A 22,649-nucleotide genomic window follows, 5' to 3' on the forward strand; every position below is an offset into this window, starting at 1 on the left:
TTTCTTCTCTTCTCACTCTCTCTCCATCTCTCGCTCTTCATCTCTCTCTCCCTTCATCCCTCATCTCTCTCTCACTGTCTCTCTCTTTCTTTCTCTCTCCTTGTTTGTCCTATCTATGAGTAACAAGGCAGACAGAGCTCTGACAAGAATCAACTGAGCTCTTGCTTTCAATTTGGTTTTGTTTTCTTCAAGAAGAAAAAAATGTTGGGTGTGTACGTCTAGAACTCTGTCATCCCTTTTAACAACGGGCAGATGCCCCTTCCTCTCCGCTCAGGGCAGGGGTTGTTGGGAAATTGATTGCTCTCCTGTGATAGAGACAGCGGGAGGAAGGGAAAGGAAGAGAGCGAGGGGAGACAAGAGGGAGAGAGCGAGAGAAAGACTGATGATTATTTTGGGTTGTATTCTGACAGTGTTGCTCATCTCACCAGGACTCTTCTACTGTACCTCCTCCTTCCGGAGCTCTTAGTGATGACTACCCACATGAAGCTATTAATACACACACTCACACAACACGCTGATAAAAAGTGACAGTGGACTCTTGGATGAGAAACTGTATTTGTGTAGTCTCCTAAATCAATCACTCAAACACTCTTTCTTTCTTCCAGACCTGTTCAGTCAGGTGGCATCGTCAGGGGATAAGTGTGACCAGAGACAGCTGGGTCTGTTGCTCCATGACGCTATCCAGATACCACGGCAACTAGGAGAGGTCGCCGCCTTCGGAGGGAGCAACATCGAACCCAGTGTCCGGAGCTGCTTCCAACACGTATGTAAATACGTACACCCACACACCTGCATGTGCACAGGCACTCAGAACACATACACATTGCTCATGAAAGTACAAATATAAACGTTCACGTGGTTGGCCTGTCCTCTAATGTTTTACTGCGGCAACCCAAGCACTTTCCCTGTGTTTATGTCTGGCCACCACTCCTGTTTAATGACTTTTTCATCCCATGGGTTCACATTTTCATTTTTCTCTTTTCCCAGGACTCATGTTTCGTCAGTCATAAACTCTTTGGCAGAATTAAATTAGTAAGCAATAAATATCCCAGATTTCGCTGCTCGGGCTCGCAAAATAGTGGGGGTGATGGAGCGCGGCTGACATTGGGAATGTCATACAGTGTAACAGGAGCCGCTACGGATCTGGAGATGTCTTTACGTTCTCCTATCGCCTCAACACTCCCCCTCCTCTCACTCCTTATCTACCTATAACTTCTTTCCATTCTCTCCCCCCATTACACCCTTGTCCTCTTTCCCCTTACACTATATTTGTCTTAATTAAGCTTTTATTGTTATTACTTTTTTATTCACATATTTACTTTCCTATTGTTGTTGCATTGTTGAGTGGTGAGCCTGCCAATAAGCATTTCCTTGACTTTTTTCACAATTTGTTAGGTTATGGCCTTATTCTGAATTTGATTAAATTGTTTTTTCCCCCTCATCATACTACATAATGACAAAGCAAAAACTAGTTTAGACATTTTTGCAAATCTATATATTAAAAAAACTGAAATATCACATTTGCACACATGGTCAGACCCTTTACTCAGCACTTTGTTGAAACACCTTTGCCAGCGATTACATGCCTCAAGTATTCTTGGGTATGACGCTACAAGCTTGGGGAGTTTCTCCCATTCTTCTCTGCAGATCCTCTCAAGCTCTGTCAGGTTCAATGGGGAGTGTCGCTGCACAGCTATTTTCAGGTCTCTCCAGAGATGTTTGATCGGGTTCAAGTCTGGGCTCGGCCACTCAAGGACATTCAGAGACTTATCCTGAAGCCAATCCTGTGTTGCCTTGGCTGTGTGGTTAGGATTGTTGTCCTGTTGAACCTTCGCCCCAGTCTGAGGTCCTGAGAGCTCTGGAGCAGGTTTTCATCAAGGCTCTCTCTGTAGTTCGCTCCAATCATCTTTCCCTCAACCCTGACTAATCTTCCATTCCCTGCCGCTGAAAAACATCCCCACAGCATCATGCTGCCACTACCATGCTTCACCATAGGGAGGTGCCAGGTTTCCTCCAGGAGAGACGCTTGGCATTCAGGCCCAAAAGTTCAATCTTGGTTTAATCAGACCAGAGAATCATGTTTTTCAATGTCTGAGAGTCCTTTAGGTGCCTTTTGGAAAAGTCCAAGCGGGCTGTCATATTTCCTTTTACTGAGGAGTGGCTTCCCTCTGGCCACACTACCATAAAGGCCTGATTGGTGGAGTGCTGCAGAGATGTTTGTCCTTCTGGAAGGATCTCCCATCTCTACAGAGGAACTCTGGATCTCTCTGACCAAGGCCCTTCTCCCCCGATTGCTCAGTTTGGCCAGGTGGACAGCTCTTGGAAGAGTCTTGGTGGTCTCAAACTTCTTCCATTCATGAATGATGGAGGCCACTGTGTTCTTGGGGACTTTCAATCATGCAGAAATGTTTTGATACCCTTCCCCAGTTCTATGCCTCGACACAATCCTGTCTCGGAGCTCTACAGACAATTCCTTTGACCTCATGGCTTGGTTTTTGCTCTGACATGCACTGTCAACTGTGGGACCTTACATTGACAGATAATGTCCAATCAATTTAATTTACCACAGACGGACTCCAATGAAGTTGTAAAAACATCACGGATGATCAATGGAAACAGGATGCACCTGAGCTCAATTTCGAGTCTCATAGAAAAGGGGTCTGAATACTTATGTAAATAAGGTATTTCTGTTTTTATTTTTAAAATATATGCAGAAGTTTAAAAAAAAACTGTTTTTGCTTTGTCATTATGGAATATTGTGTATAGATGTTACGGTTTTCTTTCTCCTCTTCCTCTGAAGAGGAGGTGTAGCAGGGATCGGACCAAAATGCAGCGTGGTTATTTTGATACATCTTTAATTAATGAAGATGATACACGAACAATACAAAACAAGAAACGTGACGTGAAAACCTAAACATCCTTATTTGGTGCAAACTAACACAGAGACAGGAACAATCACCCACGAAACACTCAAAGAATATGGCTGCCTAAATATGGTTCCCAATCAGAGACAACGATAAACACCTGCCTCTGATTGAGAACCACTTCAAGCAACCATAGACTTTTCTAGCTAACCCCACTATACCACAATCCCAATACCTACAAAAAAAACAAGACAAAACACACCACATAATAAACCCATGTCACACCCTGGCCTGACCAAAATAATAAAGAAAACACAAAATATTAAGACCAGGGCGTGACAATAGATTGATGGGGGAAAAAAACGTAATTTAATGAATTTTAGAATAAGGCTGTAACATAACAAAGGGAAGGGGTCTAAATACTTTCAGAAGGGTTGGGTTAAATGAGGAAGACACATTTCAGTTGAATGCATTCAGTTGTACAACTGTCTAGGTATCGCCCTTTCCCTTTGTATATGACAAATAAACAAACTTGAACTCACATGCACGCACACACACCATCATCCGCACCACCACCATTACAACGAGACGGTGTGATATTCACGGTACAATTCATAATGCATTAAAGTTCATGGTGAGAGTGACTGATGGCTCTGGCCTCTCTGCCCAGTAGCCTCTCTCTCTCTCTGTCTCGCTCTCTGTCCATGTGACCTCCCTGTATCAGCCAGTCAGCGAAGAGCCGCAGTGCAGTCACCCACTCCATTTGATTGAATGGGGCTGTAATGAATGAGGTGGGGGCCCATAAATACGGCCTGTTCTACGGGCCTTGACCTCCCATTTTCCTCTTTCGCCATCCCTCCATCCTTCCTCCCTCCCTACTTCCTTCGGGTAATTGATCAGTAAGTGCCGTAACTCTGCCCCTTGGATGACAAGAGGGACTCAGGGATGAGGGAGGGAGGGGGAAACAGACGAGAGAACGAGAAAACAGGGAGGAAAATTTAGGGAAGGGTCGGTAGTGTCTGCTTTCTGGCTCAATGCCTTGCAACTCCAGAACTTGTTCTCCATGTCTTTCTGTCTATGTGTGTGTGATCTCAGAGCTGAATCACATATATCTGACATTTAGCCCCAACAGAGGCACTCAGCTAGAGGTCACTGTAAAAAAACAGAGATCACACACACAGGAAAAGGTTTTGAACTTTCCCCTCATTGACCAAAACCATGGTGATTCTCACATTGTGTGTGAGTATCTTGTGACCTGCGGACAATTTCTTCCACGAGTCCCGAGAGTTCCCTCTTGGGAGACGCTGTATGGACACACCTGGTGCCGAAATTGATGACGTATGTTGCACAGCTGAGAGTCAAGTGGAGACGAATGGATTTGGTTCAGTCAGTCATCCAGAAGAGCCCTCCCAGCTAGCTAGTTTATGCTGGCAACAACTGCAGCATGGTGCTAGTAAAAACTATAAAAGAAAGTGATGTTTATTTCAAATCAAATTACATTTTATTGGTCACATATACATGGTTAGCAGATGTTATTTCGAGTGTAGCGAAATGCTTGTGGTTCTAGTTCCGACAGTGCAGCAATATCTAACATGCAATCTAACAATTCCAAACAACTACCTAATACCCACAAATCTTAGTAAAGGAATGGAATAATAAAATATACATATAAAGATATGGTTGAGCAATGACAGAGCGGCATAGACAATATGCAGTAGATGGTATAAAATACATTGTACACAAATGAGATGAGTAATACAAGATATGTAAACATTATTAAAGTGGCATTATTAAAGTGATACCTTTATTAAATGGGCAATGATTTCAAGTCTGTATGTAGGCAGCAGCCTCTCGGTGTTAGTGATGGATGATTAACAGTCTGATGGCCTTGAGATAGAAGCTTTTTTTCAGTCTCTCGGTCCCAGCTTTGATGCACCTGCACTGACCTTGCCTTCTGGATGGTAGCGGGGGAAACAGGCAGTGGCTCGGGTCTTTGGCCTTCCTGTGACATCGGGTGCTGTAGGTGTTCTGGAGGGCAGGAAGTTTGCCCCCGTTGATGCATTGTGCAGACCACACCACCCTCTGGAGAGCCCGACAGGATGCTCTCAATTGTGCATCTGTAAAGGTTTGTGAGGGTTTTAGGTGAGAAACCAAATTTCTTCTACCTCATGAGGCGCTGTTGCACCTTATTCACCACAATGTCCGCGTAGGTAGACCATTTCAGTTTGTCCCTGATGTGTATGGCGAGGAACTTAAAAACTTTTCACCTTCTCCACTGCTACCCCGTCGATGTGGATAGATGGGGTGCTCCCTCTGCTTTTCTGAACTCCACGATCATCTCCTTTGTTTTGTTGACGTTGAGTGAGAGTCTGTTTTGCTGACACCACACTCTGAGTGCCCTCACCTCCCCCTGTATGCTGTCTTGTCATTGTTGGTAATCAAGCCTGCTACTGTTGTGTCGTCTGCAAACTTGATGATTGAGGTGGAGGCGTGCATGGCCATGCAGTCATGGGTGAACAGAGAGTACAGGAGGGGGCTAGCATGCACCCTTGTGGGGCCCCAGTGTTAAGGATCAGCGAAGTGTTGTTTCCTACCTTCACCACCTGGGGGCGGCCGGTCAGGAAGTCCATGACCCAATTGCACAGGGCAAGGTTGAGACCCAGGCTTTCAAGCTTAATGATGAACTTGGAGGGTACTTTAGTGTTCAATGCTGAGCTATAGTCAATGAACAGCATTCTTACATACATAGGTATTCCTCTTGTCGAGATGGGATAGGGTAGTGTGCACTGTTATGGCGATTGCAATGTCAGTGGACTTATTGTGTTGGTAAGCAAATCGAAGTGGGTCTAGGGTGACAGGTAAGGTGGAGGTGATATGATCCTCTACTAGGGACAGTAAAGAGAATATGTCTAGAAACACACCAGCCAGCTGGTCTTGTCATGATCTTAGGACGCGGCTAGTGATGCCTTCTGGGCCGATAGCCTTGCAAGGGTTAACCTCTCTGGTATATGTGGGACGGTAGCGTCCCACCTCGCCAACAGCCAGTGAAATTGCAGGGCGCCAAATTCAAAACAACATAAATCCCATAATTAAAATTCCACAAACATACATGCATTTTACACAATTTTTAAAGATAAACTGTAAATCCAGCCACAGTGTCCGATTTCAAAAAGGCTTTACGATGAAAGCACACCAAACGATTATGTTAGGTCAGTACCTAGTCACAGAAAAACACAGCCATTTTTCCAGCCAAAGAGAGGAGTCACAAAGTACAAATAGAGATAAATGAATCACTAACCTTTGATGATCTTCATCAGATGACACTCAAAGTACTTCATATTACACAATGTTTGTTTTGTTCGAAAAATATCATATTTATATCCAAAAATCTGTTTACATTGGCGTGTTATGTTCAGTAGTTCCAAAACATCCGGTGATTTTGCAGAGAGCCAAATCAATTTACAGAAATACTCATAATAAACATTGATAAAAGATACAACTGTTATGCATGGAATTTTAGATCCACTTCTCAACCGCTGTGTTAGATTTAAAAAAAACTTTGGTCAGAAATAGCATTGTAAATATTCACTTACCTTTGATGATCTTCATCAGAATGCACTCCCAGGAATCCCAGTTCCACAATAAATGTTTGATTTGTTCGATAAAGTCCCTCATTTATTTCCAAATACCTCCTTTTTGTTCGCGCGATTAGTACACAATCCAAACCCACGACGCGAGAGCAAGTCTAAGGCGAAAGTTCAGACGAAAAGTCATAACAGTTCGTAGAAAAATGTCAAACGAAGTATAGAATCAGTTTTTAGGATGTTTTTATCATAAATGTTCAATAATGATTCAACCGGAGAATTCCTTTGTCTGTAGAAATGCGATGGAACGCAGCTAACTCTCACGTGAGCGCGCGTGATCAGCTCATGCCACTCTGCCAGACCTCTGTCTCATTCAGCTCTCATTCCCCATTACTTCACAGTAGAAGCATCAAACAAGGTTCTAAAGACTGTTGACATCTAGTGGAATCCTTGGGAAGTGCAATATGACCCCATAGACACTGTATATTCGATAGGCAATCATTTGAAAAACTACAAACCTCCGATTTCCCACTTCCTGGTTGGATTTTTCTCAGGTTTTTGCCTGACATATGAGTTATGTTATACTCACAGACATCATTCAAACAGCTTTAGAAACTACAGAGTGTTTCCTATCCAAATCTACTAATAATATGCATACATTAGCAACTGGGCCTGAGTAGCCGGCAGTTTACTCTGGACACCTTATTCATCCAAGCTACTAAATACTGCCCCCTTGTCCCAAAGAAGCTTCTTCGGGATTGGTGTCCTGTCCATGGTACAGTTGAGCTAACATAGGCTAATGCGATTAGCATGAGATTGTAAGTAACAAGGACATTTCCCAGGATATAGACATACCTGATATTGGCAGAAAGCTTAAATTCTTGTTAATCTAACTGCTGCAAAATGGCGCCGGAAGCAATCGCAACAGTTTTACGGGTGCCCAACCAATTGTGTTGTTATTTTTTGGCAATATTTGAAACTTATTTTGTACATAACGTTTCCATAAAAAACGAGCTTCTGGGTATCAGGACAGGATTAGACAAAGATTTTTTCTACAACAAGCACGACGCACAGGACATTCTCCAAACACCTGACAGGGTCGACATCCCTGTTATTTGCAAGAGGAAGCGACGCAGGTAAAGAGGACAGAGAGCCGTATGCCTCGAGAGAACCCGCAGAAGGCGAATGGGAAAGCTGCCATTACTGTCAATAATACTCGCCAACGTGCAATCATTGGACAATAAATTATATGAGTTATGATCATGAATATCCTACCAATGGGACATCAAAAACTGTAATATCCTATGTTTCACAGAATCGTGGCTGAATGACGACATGGATATTCAGCTAGCGGGATATACGCTGCACCAGAAAGATAGAACAGCACACCCCAGTCGTGGTGGTGGTGGGGGGGGAGGGGTCAGATGAGGGGGGTGGGGGATGGTCAGTGCATATTTGTAAACAACAGCTGGTGCAAGAAATCTAAGGAAGTCTCTAGATTTTGCTCGCCTGAAGTAGAGTATATTATGATAAATTGCAGGCCACACAACAAGAGTTTTCAGCTATACTTTTGGTGGCTGTTTATTTACCACCACAGACAGATGCTGGCACTAAGACCACACTGTATAAGGAAATAAGTAAACAGGAAACCACTCACCCAGAGACAGCGCTCCTAGTGGCCAGAGACTTTAATGCAGGGAATCTTAAATCAGTTCTACCTAATTTCCATCAACATGTTAAATGTGCAACAAGAGGGAAAATAAATCTATATCAACTGTACTCCACACACAGAGACGCTTACAATGCTCTCCCTCGTCTTCCATTTGGTAAATCCAACCACAAATCTATCCTCCTGATTCCTGGTTACAACCAAAAATTAAAGCAGGAAGCACAAGTGACTCGGTCTATAAAAAACTGGTCAGATGAAGCAGAATTGAAACTACAGGACTGTTTTGCTATCACCTACTGGAACATATTCCGGGATTCTTCCAATGGCATTGAGGAGTACACCACATCAGTCACTGGCTTTATCAATAAGTGCATTGAGGACGTTGTCCCCACAGTGACTGTACGTACATACCCCAAGCAGAAGCCATGGATAACAGGCAACATTTGCACTGAGCTAAAGGGTAGAGCTGCCGCTTTCAAGGTGCAGGACTCTAACCCGGAAGCTTAGAAATCCTGCTATGCCCTGCAACAAACCATAGAACAGGTAAAGCGTAAATACAGGGCTACGATTGAATCATACTACACCGGCTCCAAAGCTAGTCTTATGTGGCAAGACTTGCAAACTGTTACAGACAACAAAGGGAAGCACAGCCGCGAGCTGCCCAGTGACACGAGCCTACTTGACGAGCTAAATCACTTCTATGCTCGCTTCGAGGCAACCCAAACAGAGAGGCATGCATGAGAGCATCAGCTGTTCCGGATGACTGTGTGATCACGCTCTCCGTAGCCGACGTGAGTAAGATCTTTCAACAGGTCAACATGCACAAGGCTGCGGAGCCAGACGGATTACCAGGACGTGTGCTCCGGGCATGTGCTGACCAACTGGCAAGTGTCTTCACTGACATTTTCAACATGTCCCTGATTAAGTCTCTAATACCAACATGTTTCAAGCAGAAACCCTAGACCCACTGCAATTTGCATACCGTCCAAACAGATCCACAGATGACGCCATCTCTGTTGCACTCCACACTGCCCTTTCCCACCTGCACAAAAGGAGCACTTATGTGAGAATGCTATTCATTGACTAAAGCTCAGCATTCAGCACCATAGTACCCTCAAAGCTCATCACTAAAATAAGGATCCTGGGACTAAACACCTCCCTCTGCCACTGGATACTGGACTTCCTGTCGGGCCAGCCCCAGGTGGTGAGAGTAGGTAGCAACACATCTACCACGCTGATCCTCAACACTGGAGCTCCCCAGGGGTGCATGCTCAGTCCCATCCTGTACTCCCCGTTCACCCACGACTGCATGGCCAGGCAAGACTCGAAAACCATCATTAAGTTTGCAGACAACACAAATGTGGTAGGCCTGATCACCGACAACGACGAGACAGCCTATAGGGAGGAGGTCAGAGACCTGGCATGGAGGTGCCAGAATAACAACCTATCCCTCAACGTAACCAAGACTAAGGAGATTATTGTGGACTACAGGAAAAGGAAGACCGAGCATGCCCCCATTCTGATCGACGGGGCTGTAGTGGAGCAGGTTGAGCGCTTCAAGTTCCTTGAATTCCACATCAACAACAAACTAGAATGGTCCAAACACACCAAGACAGTCGTGAAGAGGTTACGACACAGCCTATTCCCCCTCAGGAAACTAAAAAGTTTTGGCATGGGTCCTGAGATTCTCAAAAGGTTCTACAGCTGCAACATTGAGAGCATCCTGACTTGTTGCATCACTGCCTGGTACGGCAATTGCTCAGCCTCCGACCACAAGGCACTACAGAGGGTAGTGCGTACGGCCCAGTACATCACTGGGGCTAAGCTGCCTACCATCCAGAACCTCTACACCAGGTGGTGTCAGAGGAAGGCCCTAAATATTGTCAAAGACCCCCGCCACCCCAGTCAGACTGTTCTCTCTACTATCGCATGGCAAGCGGTTTTGGAGTGCCAAGTCTAGGATAAAAAAATGCTTCTCAACAGTTTTTACCCCCAAGACATAAGACTCCTGAACAGGTAATCAAATGGCTACCCAGACTATTCGCATTGTGTGCCCCCCTCCTCCCCCAACCCCTCTTTTACGCTGCTGCTGCTCTCTGTTTATCATATATGCACAGTCACCTTAACTATACATTCATATACATACTACCTCAATTGGCCCAACCAACCAGTGCTCCCGCACATTGGCTAACGTGGCTATCTGCATTGTGTCCCGCCACCCACCACCCACCACCCGCCAACCCCTCGTTTACGCTACTGCTACTCTCTGTTCATCATATATGCGTAGTCAATTTAACCATATCTACAATAACATTCTACCTCAATCAGCCTGACTAAGCGGTGTCTGTATGTAGCCTCGATACTGTTAATAGCCTTGCTACTGTTATTTTTCAGTCTTTTTACTGTTGTTTTATTTCTTTACTTACCTATTGGTTAGAGCCTGTAGCATTTCACTGTAATGGCTACACCTGTTCTATTCAGCGCACGTGACAAATTACCTTTGATTTGAACTGTCCAATTTACAGTTGCTATTACATTGAAATAATACCATGCTATTGTTTGAGGAGAGTGCACCATTCTGAACATGAGAACTCAATAATACACAAATTATGCATATTTGGGCAGTCGTGATACAACATTTTTAACAGAAATACAATTGCTCATTGGAACGGTCTGTAACTTTGCACATACACTGCTGCAATCTAGTGGCCAAAATTAACTAAATTGCACCTGGGCTGGAAAAATAAATGATGGCACAAAAAAGAACAGATGTTTTTTTCTTTGTATTATATTTTACCAGATCTATTGTGTTATTTTCTCCTACATTCCTTTCACATTTCCACAAACTTCAGTGTTTCCATTCAAATGGTACCAATAATATCCATATCCTTGCTTCAGGGTCTGAGCTATAGGCAGTTTGTCTTGGATATGTCAACACATTAATGTTTTGTATAAACAGAAGTGATGCAGTCATCTCTCCTCAACTCTTAGCCCTCTGATTACAATGAAGACGTGCTGCTCTCTTCCTTGCCAGCCGCAGCTTAAGGGATCCCTTAAGTGCAAATCCCGCTCAAATCCCGTTAGAGGGATTGATTTGACGACATCCAGTGACATTGCAGAGCACCAAATTTAAACTACAGAAATATAAATATTCAACATTCACGAAATAATAAGTGTAATACATCAAAATAAAGCTTAACTTCTTGTTAATCCAGTCGCTCTATCAGATTTTTAAAATGCTCTACGGCGAAAGCACACCTTGCGATTATCTGAGGACAGCCCCCTCAAACAAACACATTAAAATAATTTTTCAACCAGGCAGATGCGACACAAAAGTCAGAAATAGCCATATAATAAATGCCTTACCTTTGAAGATCTTCATCTTTTTGCCATCTCAAATGCCTCATTGACTAAATTAATGGTAGTTTTGTTCGATAAATTCCTTCTTTGTATCCCAAAAATGACAATTTATTTAGCGCGTTTGATTCAGAAATACACCGATTCCAACATGACTACAAAGTATCTAATAAATTACCTGAAAACCTGGTCCAAACATTTCAAACAACGTTCCAAATCCAAGCTCAGGTATCCTAAAATGTAAATAATCAATAAAATTTAAGACGGGATAAACAGTTTCCAATACCGAAGAAAAATAACACAGAGTGTGCTCCTGTACACGCGCATCAAAATACTAGAGACCTTCAGAGTGACACGTACAAAAAACAGCATTACTTCTTCATTTCTCAAAAGAAAAACATCGACCAATTTCTAAAGACTGTTCACATCTAGTGGAAGCCATAGGAACTGCAATCTGGGCCCTAATAAATCAGGATTCCCATAGAAGAGCATTGGAAAACACAATGACCTAAAAACAAAATTTCCCTGGATGGATTGTGCTCGGGGTTTCGCCTGCCAAATCAGTTCTGTTATACTCACAGATTTTATTTGAACGGTTTTAGAAATTTTAGAGTATTTTCTATCCAAAACCACTATGCATATGCATATCCCAGCTTCTGGGCCTGAGTAACAGGCAGTTTACTTTGGGAATGCTTTTCATCCGGACCTGAAAATACTGCCCCCTATCCCGAAGAAGTGGGTATTTTATATGATTTAGACCTTTATTTAACTAGGCAAGTCAGTTGTGGCATTCCTGCACAGCAGACACAGAACAAGCCACATTTTTAAGAGTGAAAAAGTAGATGGGACCTGCGTGCATTGGGTCAGAAGGATAGTGCACCTGCAAACAACAAAATAACAATAATATAAGTTAATGAAAAGAAAATGTAATGTAAAACGTAATATAATTTTTTAATGCGTCATTATTAGGTAAATTCTAACAGTCAACTTTATCTTGGTGTCTTTTGATTATACCTGGAGCTAGCTAACTAGCTAGACAATTAAGCATAATCCCAAACCATAGAGTGCTAGCTAAAGTTAAGCATATAGTTTCAATGTTCGCTATTTAGCTAGTTAAGGCTATAACTAGCAATGTGAAATGGCATTCTGAGATAACAATGGTAGTTAGCGACCCAGTCATATAATGACAGCTAGCTAACAGTATGATTTAACTTGCAATATAAGCAACTTTCTTCAAAAATTAGAAAATATCTGAAACTGTAGCTGTAGTCTCTTACCTGTATACAGTTTAAGTCGTAAGTTTACATAAACCTTAACCAAATACATTTAAACTCAGTTTTTCACAATTCCTGACATTTAATCGTAGTAAAAATTCCCTGTCTTAAGTCAGTTAGGATCACCACTTTATTTTAAGAATGTGAAATGTCAGAATAATAGTAGAGAAAATTATTTATTTCATCTTTTATTTATTTCATCATATTCCCAGTGGGTCAGAATTTTACATACACTCAATTAGTATTTGGTAGCATTGCCTTTAAATTGTTTTACTTGGGTCAAACATTTTGGGAAGCCTTCCACAAGCTTCCCACAATAAGTTGGGTGAATTTTGGCCCATTTCTCCTGTCAGAGGTGGAGTAACTGAGTCAGGTTTGTAGTTCTCCTTTCTCGCACACACTTTTTCAGTTCTGCTCACAAATGTTCTATGCAAATGAGGTCAGGGCTTTCGGATGGCCATTCCAGTACCTTGACTTTGTAGTCCTTAAGCTATTTTTCCACATTTTGGAAGTTTGCATGGGGTCATTGTCCATTTGGAAGACCCATTTGCGACCAATATAGCCACATCATTTTCCATCCTCATGATGCCTTCCATTTTGTGAAGTGCACCAGTCCCTCCTGCAGCAAAGCACCCCCACAACATGATGGTGCCACCTCTGTGCTTCATGGTTGGGATGGTGTTCTTTGGCTTGCAAGCCTCCCCCTTTTTCCTCCAAACATAATGATGGTCATTAGGGCCAAACAGTTCTATTTTTGTTTCATCAGAACAGAGGATATTTCTCCAAAAAGTACGATCTTTGTCCCCATGTGCAGTTGCAAACCGTAGTCTGGCTTTTTTATGCTGGTTTTGGACCAGTGGCTTCCTTCTTGCTGAGCGGTATTTTAGGTTATGTTAATATAGGACTCGTTTTACTGTGGATATAGATACTTTTGTACCTGTCTCCTCCAACATCTTCACAGGGTCCTTTGCTGTTGTTCTGGGATTGATTTGTACTTTTCGCACCAAAGTACGTTCATCTCTAGGAGACAGAACGCGTCTCCTTCCTGAGCGGTGTGACAACTGTGTGGTCCCATGGTGTTTATACTTGCGTACTATTGTTTGTATAGATGAACGTGGTACCTTCAGGCATTTGGAAATTGCTCCCAAGGATGAACCAGACTTGTGGAGGTCTACAATTTATTTTCTGAGGTCTATGCTGATTTCTTTTAATTTTCCCATGATTTCAAGCAAAGATGCACTGAGTTTGAAGGTAGGCCTTGAAATACATCCACAGGTAAACATGCACAGGTAAACATCCAATTGACTACAATTATGTCAATTAGCCTATCAGAAGCTTCTAAAGCCATGACATAATTTTCTGGAATTTTCCAAGCTGTTGAAAGGCACAGTCAACTTAGTGTATGTACATTTCTGACCCACTGGAATTGTGATACAGTGAATTATGTGAAATAATCTTTCTGTAAACAATTGTTGGAAAAATTACTTGTGTCATGCATGAAGTAGATGTCCTAACCAACTTGCCTAAACTATAGTTTGTGAACAAGAAATTTGTGGAGTGGTTGAAAACAAGTTTTAATGACTCCAACTTAAGTGTATGTAAACTTCCGACTTCAACTGTATAGAGCCATGTCGTGGTTCCTCAAGCGAGTTCAACTTAAAAAAACAGATAAAAAACATTTGTGTTTTTGTTGTCTCTTGGTGTCTTTCCAATTTATAACTCTTGTTCTGTACTTTGTCATGTTTTGTACGTTTGATGTGGACTCCAGGATGTGGACCCCCTTCGTACTCACTCAATTCTCGCTGCGCAAAATGCGTAATATTTTTTGGGCACCAGGCATGTCTGTATAGTCTCTCTCTTCCCTCTGTGTTTACTCACTGACCTTGTGGGTAGCCGTGGCAACTGAAAGGTCAGGTGTGTTTGCTGTATTTTGGACAGCAGCGATCTCGAGGTGTAAAAGGATTTAATACCTCTGTAAATGGTAAGGAATATAGGTCTGACACTAGGGCTGTGCCTGAAATGTCACCCTGTTCCCAGTATAGTGCACTGTTCTGGGTCCTGGTCAAAAGTAGCGCACTATACAGTGGAGCAACAAAGTATTTAGTCAGCCACCAATTGTGCAAGTTCTCCCACTTAAAACTATGACAGACAGAAAATCACATTGTAGGATTTTTACAATGTGATTCATGCTTTCCTTTACACGGATCAGTCGTCCTGGTCCCGTTGCAGAAAAACAGCCCCAAAGCATGATGTGTCCACCCCCATGCTTCACAGTATGTATGGTGTTCTTTGGATGCAACTCAGCATTCTTTGTCCTCCAAACACGACGAGTTGAGTTTTTACCAAAAAGTTATATTTTGGTTTCATCTGACCATATGACATTCTCCCAATCTTCTTCTGGATTATCCAAATGCTCTCTAGCAAACTTCAGACGGGCCTGGACATGTACTGCAGGGGGACACGTCTGGCACTGCAGGATTTGAGTCCCTGGCGGCATAGTGTGTTACTGATGGTAGGCTTTGTTACTTTGGTCCCAGCTCTCTGCAGGTCATTCACTAGGTCCCCCCGTGTGGTTCTGGGATTTTTGCTCACCGTTCTTGTGATCATTTTGACCCCACGGGGTGAGATCTTGCATGGAGCCCCAGATCGAGGGAGATTATCAGTGGTCTTGTATGTCTTCCATTTCCTAATAATTGCTCCCACAGTTGATTTCTTCAAACCAAGCTGCTTACCTATTGCAGATTCAGTCTTCCCAGCCTGGTCCAGGTCTACAATTTTGTTTCTGGTGTCCTTTGACAGCTCTTTGGTCTTGGCCAAAGTGGAGTTTGGAGTGTGACTGTTTGAGGTTGTGGACAGGTGTCTTTTATACTGATAACAAGTTCAAACAGGTGCCATTAAAACAGGTAACGAGTGGAGGACAGAGGAGCCTCTTAAAGAAGAAGTTACAGGTCTGTAAGAGCCAGAAATCTTGCTTGTTGGTAGGTGTCCAAATACTAATTTTCCACCATAATTTGCAAATAAATTCATTAAAAATCCTACAATGTGATTTTCTGGATTTTTTTTCTCATTTTGTCTGTCAGAGTTGAAGTGTACCTATGATGAAAACTACAGGCCTCTCATCTCTCATCTTTTTAAGTGGGAGAACTTGCACAATTGGTGGCTGAATAAATACTTTTTTGCCCCACTGTATATAGGGAATAGAGTGACATTTTGGATTCAACCTAGTTGTTGAATTCACTTTGACTTGAAATCTCCAATTCCTCTCTCCTCTTCCTGTCCAGGTGACCAATAAGGTGGAGCTGGAGCCCAGGCAGTTTGTTGATTGGATGAGACTGGAGCCCCAGTCTGTGGTGTGGCTTCCTGTGCTACATAGAGTGGCGGCTGCTGAGACCGCCAAGCACCAGGCCAAGTGTAACATCTGTAAAGAGTGTCCCATTGTAGGGTTCAGGTAAAAATACACACAAACGCATATAGGCACAAATGTGAACACACACAGCAACTTTGATGTTAGTTCCTTTTTCTTTTTTTTCTTTTGGGGGGGCGGTAGATCAGCTTTAAAATTGCAGATAGATTGGTTGCAGATAGAGTGGTTTCCATCAATTTAATTGTCTGCGTAATTTCCAATCCCCCATATATTTTTTGGAAATGTATTTCCCCACAGTATATATATAAATTATATATCTTTAAAAAATATATATATTTCCTTTATTATTTTCCCGTAACCCTGACATGAATCCCTAATTGGAGTAAACAAATGGACAACAACACTTAGGCTTCTACTTCCAACTTAAACATACATATTTATATTTTGTTTGTTTTGCCATACAGTACTAGTCAAAAATTTGGACACACCTATTCATTCAAGGCTTTTTCTTTATTTTTTAATTATTTTTTCTTACATTGTAGAATAATAGCGAAGACATCAAAACTATGAAATATCACATATGGACAAGGTAGGGTTGGTATACAGAAGTTAGGTCTATTTGGTAAAGACTATGTCCATATTATGGCAAGAACAGCTCAAATAAGCACAGAGAAATAACAGTCCATCATTGCTTTAAGGCATGAAGTTCAGTCAATCTGGGAAATTTTAAGGCATTTTGAGACATACTAATCTTTCAGAAAACCAGTTCAGATTTAAGGTCATTATATAAATAGGCACACTTAATTTTGTCTGGCTTGCCATTCCAAATTAAAGGGGAAAAAAAATGTGCTCATTAAATTTAAAAATGTCGCCAGGCCATGAGCAAATAGTTCAACTCGGATAAGACTAAAGAGTTAATCAGGGTGATTTTTAAATTAATAGACAGATATTTTCTTTTCCACGGTAGGAAGATCTTATCTATTTTTGTCCCCCCCTACACGCACGCACACACACACACACACACACACACACACACACACACACACACACACACACACACACAGTGGGCTCATGCATGCTGGTCTTCCTGCTCTAGTAGAGTAGAGCAGAAAGGCAGAAAGGGCAGGCCTGCTCTGGAGGGCAGGCATTTATCTAAATGTCAGCAGATCATAAACTTCTGACTAAATACCAACTGGAGGAGGACATCTATAATCACACGCGCTTGGACACGCACGTACACACACACAGACGCAGACATCCACAAACAGTGCATAACAGACCACCCCTGTGATACTGGGGGTCTCAAAAGACTCCTAAAGGTCTCTTTCACACAAATGAACCAACACCGCCGGCTGATATGTCAGTAGTTTAACATAATCACACTCTTCTGATTCCAAAGACCTCCCTGTGATGAGCTGAGTTCAGAGATGTACACAGGCTAAACACTATTGTTTGCTGTCATCCTCTTTTACAACTATTCACTTAACTCTCCTGTTCTGCCTTTGATGGCGAGGGGATCTGACATCAGTCACAGAATGCGAGCAGAATAAGACACAACACCATGCTAGCCAGAATCTAATGTCTAGTGTTTTGTATTTCTGGTTACTCACTAAGTAGTTACACCAGCTAGAGAATGTCTGAGTGAAACACTAGAAGACATTTGACACAACACATTCCCTTGGTTGTCTGTCTGTCGGGAGGGAGGGAGGGAGGGACTATTACAAAGTAGAAATTATGGACCCACAGGGTCATTAATTGGTGGGCGTCTGTGTCAAGGCTAATGAAAAGGTTGCTGTGTAGTGGGACGTGTGGTATACTGTGCTCTACTGTCTGATGCATTGCTACGGGCTCTGTCATCACTCAAATCACCTTGGCTGTGGTAGAGGAGAGAGAAGCAGAGGGATGGAAGACTTGTGATGTTGCGCATGAATTTGGTCCATCTTAATATACAGTTGTCTTACGAATGTCTTATATATTCTGATTTGAGTACAATGAAAAGGTGTTTTGGGATAGAGCTGCAGGTGCTTCATTTCGATCTTAGCAGATGGATTGGAGAGAGAACGTGATGACAGGAGGCCCTGGAATTGCGATAGCATATACAAGATTGGGAAATGGAGGAATCTGTTTGACGGAATCATTACTCTTATTATCTTGTTTTTCCCTAGGTATCGCAGTCTGAAGCACTTTAACTATGACGTGTGTCAGAGCTGCTTCTTCTCTGGACGAACCGCCAAGGGCCACAAGCTCAACTACCCTATGGTGGAGTACTGCACGCCGGTGAGGAACACACACACACACACCTCTGTGCAACCTCATTCAACAAATCACTAGTTTTGCAACTTGTCCTGCCAGCTACATCAACTTCAGGAGAGAGAGAGAGAGAGAGAGAGATTCTCATTCAAGGGTTTTTTAAACTATTTTTTACATTGTAGAATAGTATTGAAGACATCAAAACTATGAAATAACACATACGGAATCAAGAAGTAACCAAAAAAGTGTGAAACAAGTCAAAATATATATTTTTATATTATTTGAGATTCTTCAAAGTAGCCACCTTGTTGACAACATTGCACACTGTTGGAATTCTCTCAACCAGCTTGAGGTGTGTGGAATGCGTTTCAATTAACATGTGTGCCTTAAGAAGTTATTTTGTGGAAATTATTTATTTCTTAATGTGTTTGAGACAATCGGTTGTGTTGTGACAAGGTAGGGAGATAATAGGTCCATATAATGGCAAGAAAAGCTCAAATAAACAAAGAGAAACGATAATCCGTCATTACTTTAAGAAATACGGAACATTTCAAGAACTTTGAAAGTCTCTTCAAGTGCAGTCAAAAAACATCATGATGAAACTGGCTCTCATGAGGACCGCCATAGGAATGGAAGACCCAGAGTTACTTCTGCTGCAGAGGCTATGATCATTAGAGTTACCAGCCTCAGAAATTGCAGGCAAAATAAATGCTTCACAGCATTTAGACTCTGTGAATCAGGCCTTCATGGTCGAATTGCTGCAAAGAAACCACTACTAAAGGACAACAATAATAAGAAGAGACTTGCTTGGGCCAAGAAACACGAGCAATGAACATTAGACCAGTGGAAATTTGTCCTTTGGTCTGGAGTCCAAATTTGAGATTTTTGGTTCCAACCGCCATGTCTTTGTGAGAAGCGGTGTAGGTCAAAGGATGATCTCCGCATGTGTATTTCCCACTGTAAAAAATGGAGGAGGAGGTATTGTGGAGTGGGGTTGCTTTGCTGGTGACACAGTGAAATCTGATTTATTTAGAATTCAAGGCACACTTAACCAGCATGGCTACCACAGCATTCTGCAGCGATACGCCATCCCATCTGGTCTGGGCTTAGTGGGACTATCATTTGTTTTTTAACAGGACAATGACCCAACACACCTCCAGGCTGTGTAAGGGCTATTTGATCAAGAAGGAGAGTGATAGAGTGCTCCATAAAATAAGCTGGCCTCCACAATCCCCTGATCTCAACCAAATTGAGACGGTTTGGGATGAGTCGTACCTCGGAGAGAAGGAAAAGATGCCAACAAGTGCTCAGCCTATGTGAAAACTCCTTCAATACAGGACTGAGATTGAATCCTACTACACCAGCTTTGATGCTCGTCGGATGTGGCAGGGTTTGCAAGCTATTACGGATTACAAAGAGAAACCCAGCCTCGAGCTGCCAAGTGACGCAAGCCTACCAGACGAGCTAAATGCCTTTAATGCTCGCTTTGAGGCAAGCAACACAGAAGTATGCATGAGAGTACGAGCTGTTCCGGAAGAATGTGTGATCACACTCTCCGTAGCCAATGTGAGCAAGACCTTTAAACAGGTCAACATTCATGAGGCCACGGGGCAAGACGGATTATTAGGATGTGTACTCAAAGCATGCACGGACCAACTGGCAAGTGTCTTCACTGACATTTTCAACCTCTCCCTGACCGAGTCTGTAATACCTACGTTTCAAGCATAGTCCCTGTGCCCAAGAAAGCAAAGATAATCTGCCTAAATGACTACCACCCCGTAGCATACAGGTCGGTAGCCATGAAGTGCTTAGAATGGCTGGTCATGGCTCACATCAACACCATTATCCCGGAAATCCTAGACCCACTCCTATTTGCATACCGCCCCAACAGATCCACAGATGCTATCTCTATTGCACTCCACACTGCCCTTTCCCACCTGGACAAAAGGAACACCTATGTGAGAATGCTGTTCATTGACTACAGCTCGACATTCAACACCAAAGTGCTCACAAAGCTCAGCACAAAGCTATGGACTCTGGAACTAAACACCTCCCTCTGCAACTGGATCCTGGACTTCCTGATGGGCCGTGTCCAGGTGGTAAGTGTAGGCAAAAACACATCTGCCACCCTGATCCTCAACACTGGGGCCCCTCGGGGGTGTGTGCTTAGTCCCATCCTGTACTTTCTGTTCACCCACGACTGCGTGGCCAAGCACGCCTCCAACAAAATCATCAAGTTGGATGATGACACAACAGTGGAAGGCCTGATCCCCGATAACTATGAGACATCCTTTTGGTTGGAGGTGGTGCCAGGACAACAACCTCTCCCTCAATTTGAGAAAGACAAAGTAGCTGATTGTGGACTGTAGGAAAAGGAGGGTCAAACAGGCCCCCATTAACATTGACCGGGTTGTAGTGGATTGGGTCGAGAGTTTCCTTGGTGTCCACATCACCAACAAACTATCATGGTTCAAACACACCAAGATAGTCGTGAAGAAAATATTTTACCCTCTGGAAAATATTTGGTATGGGTCCCCAGATCCTCAAAAAGTTATACAGCTGCACCATCGAGAGCATCCTGACTTGTTGCATCAACGACTACACAGGGTGGTGCGTACAGCCCAGTACATCACTCGGGCCAATCTTCCTGCCATCCATGACCTATATACTAGGCAGTGTCCCAAAAAATGTGGCCCAAAAAATTGTCAGACTCCAGTCACCCAATTGATAGACTGTTCTATCTGCTACCGCACGGCAAGCGGTACCGGAGCAACAAGTCTATATCCAAAAGGCTCCTTAACAGCTTCTACCCCCAAGCCATTAGACTGCTGAACAATTAATCAAATGGCCACCCGGACTATTTACATTGACACCCCCTCCCCTTTTGTTTTTACACTGCAGCCAATTGCTGTTAATTATCTATGCATAGTCACTTTACCCCTACCTACAGTACATTAACAAATTACCTCAACTAACCTGTACCCCCGCACATTGACTTGGTACCGGTACCCCCTGTATATAGCCTCGTTATTTTATTGTTACTTTTTATTTTATTTTTAACTTTAGTTAATAGTAAATAGTAAATAGTTTCTTAATTCTATTTCTTGAACTGCATTGTTGGTTAAGGGCTTGTAAGTTAGCATTTCGCGGTAAGGTCTACACCTGTTGTATTCGACACGTGACAAATACAATTGGATTTGATTTGAAATTTGGTTGCTAATTAACCCATTAACGAGGAACACAGCCAGAAAAAAAACATACATTTAACACACACTTCCTCCTCTCCGTCTTACAATCTTTCTCCTCTCTCTCTCTCCTCCAGACCACGTCAGGTGAGGACATGCGTGATTTCACCAAGGTGCTGAAAAACAAGTTCCGCTCCAAGAAGTACTTTGCCAAGCACCCCCGTTTGGGATATTTACCAGTCCAGACTGTTCTTGATGGAGACAATATGGAGATGTAAGTGTCTTGAAGGGATGGTCTCGTTGTGTTGCCCTCCTGTCAAGACTTTAATTTACACTCCCTGTGTGCTTATTTACCTGTCTGCGGAGCGTTATACCCTCTGGCAGACTCGGGCAATTTATCTCCTGTGTAGCACAGAGCTGTAGCACAGGGTTGCTGCTCTGCTGTGGAGTGAGTCTGTCTGGATTTACGCTGGTCGCTCGCTCAGACACACATAAATCCTCAGTAATGGTGTTTAACTATTGCAGATTATGCAGATGCTAGAGTCAGGTGGCGGGAGGTGTGAGTTATGTCCCCCTCTCTGTCTCCATCAACTATTAACTTCAACGAATGTCTCTCTTTCTCCCCACATCTCTTTATCTCACCCCTTTTTGATATATCCTCCTCTATCAGTATCTTTGTACGTCTCTCTCTCCCTCTCTCTCCTTCACACACACACACACACACACACACACTTGCTTTTCCTCCCTCTGTGCCTAAGACATAAAATACATTACCAAAAGTATGTGGACACCTGTTCGTCGAAATTCTAATTCCAAAATCATTGATATTGAGGTCGAGCACTGATGTGGGCGATTAGGCCTGGCTTGCAGTCGGTGTTCCAATTCATCCCAAAGGTGTTCGATGGGGTTAAGGTCAGGGCTCTCTGCAGGCGGGTCAAGTTCTTCCACACCAATCTTGACAATCCTTTTCTGTATGGACCTCGCTTTGTGCACAGGAGCATTGTCATGCTGAAACAGGAAAGAGCCTTTACCAAACTGTTTACATATAATTGGAAGCACAGTGTTGTCTAGAATGTCATTGAATACTGTAGCATTAAAATTT

General features: G+C 42.8%; 1 protein-coding gene across 9 annotated transcripts in view; it reads left to right on the plus strand.

Annotated features, from left to right (window-relative positions):
- The window catches only part of LOC110530912 (utrophin), a 169,406-nt gene that overhangs the window by 104,708 nt on the left and 42,049 nt on the right, over nt 1-22,649 (plus strand). For all 9 annotated transcript variants that reach the window (XM_036985449.1, XM_036985443.1, XM_036985446.1 and 6 more), the window contains exons 13-16: nt 606-763; nt 16,030-16,196; nt 18,278-18,389; nt 21,685-21,821. In XM_036985449.1, coding sequence (XP_036841344.1) covers nt 606-763; nt 16,030-16,196; nt 18,278-18,389; nt 21,685-21,821 — 574 coding nt within the window. The remainder of the gene's footprint in view (nt 1-605; nt 764-16,029; nt 16,197-18,277; nt 18,390-21,684; nt 21,822-22,649) is intronic.

This window comes from Oncorhynchus mykiss, chromosome 8, assembly GCF_013265735.2.
Source record: "Oncorhynchus mykiss isolate Arlee chromosome 8, USDA_OmykA_1.1, whole genome shotgun sequence".
NCBI classification, from domain to species: domain Eukaryota; kingdom Metazoa; phylum Chordata; class Actinopteri; order Salmoniformes; family Salmonidae; genus Oncorhynchus; species Oncorhynchus mykiss.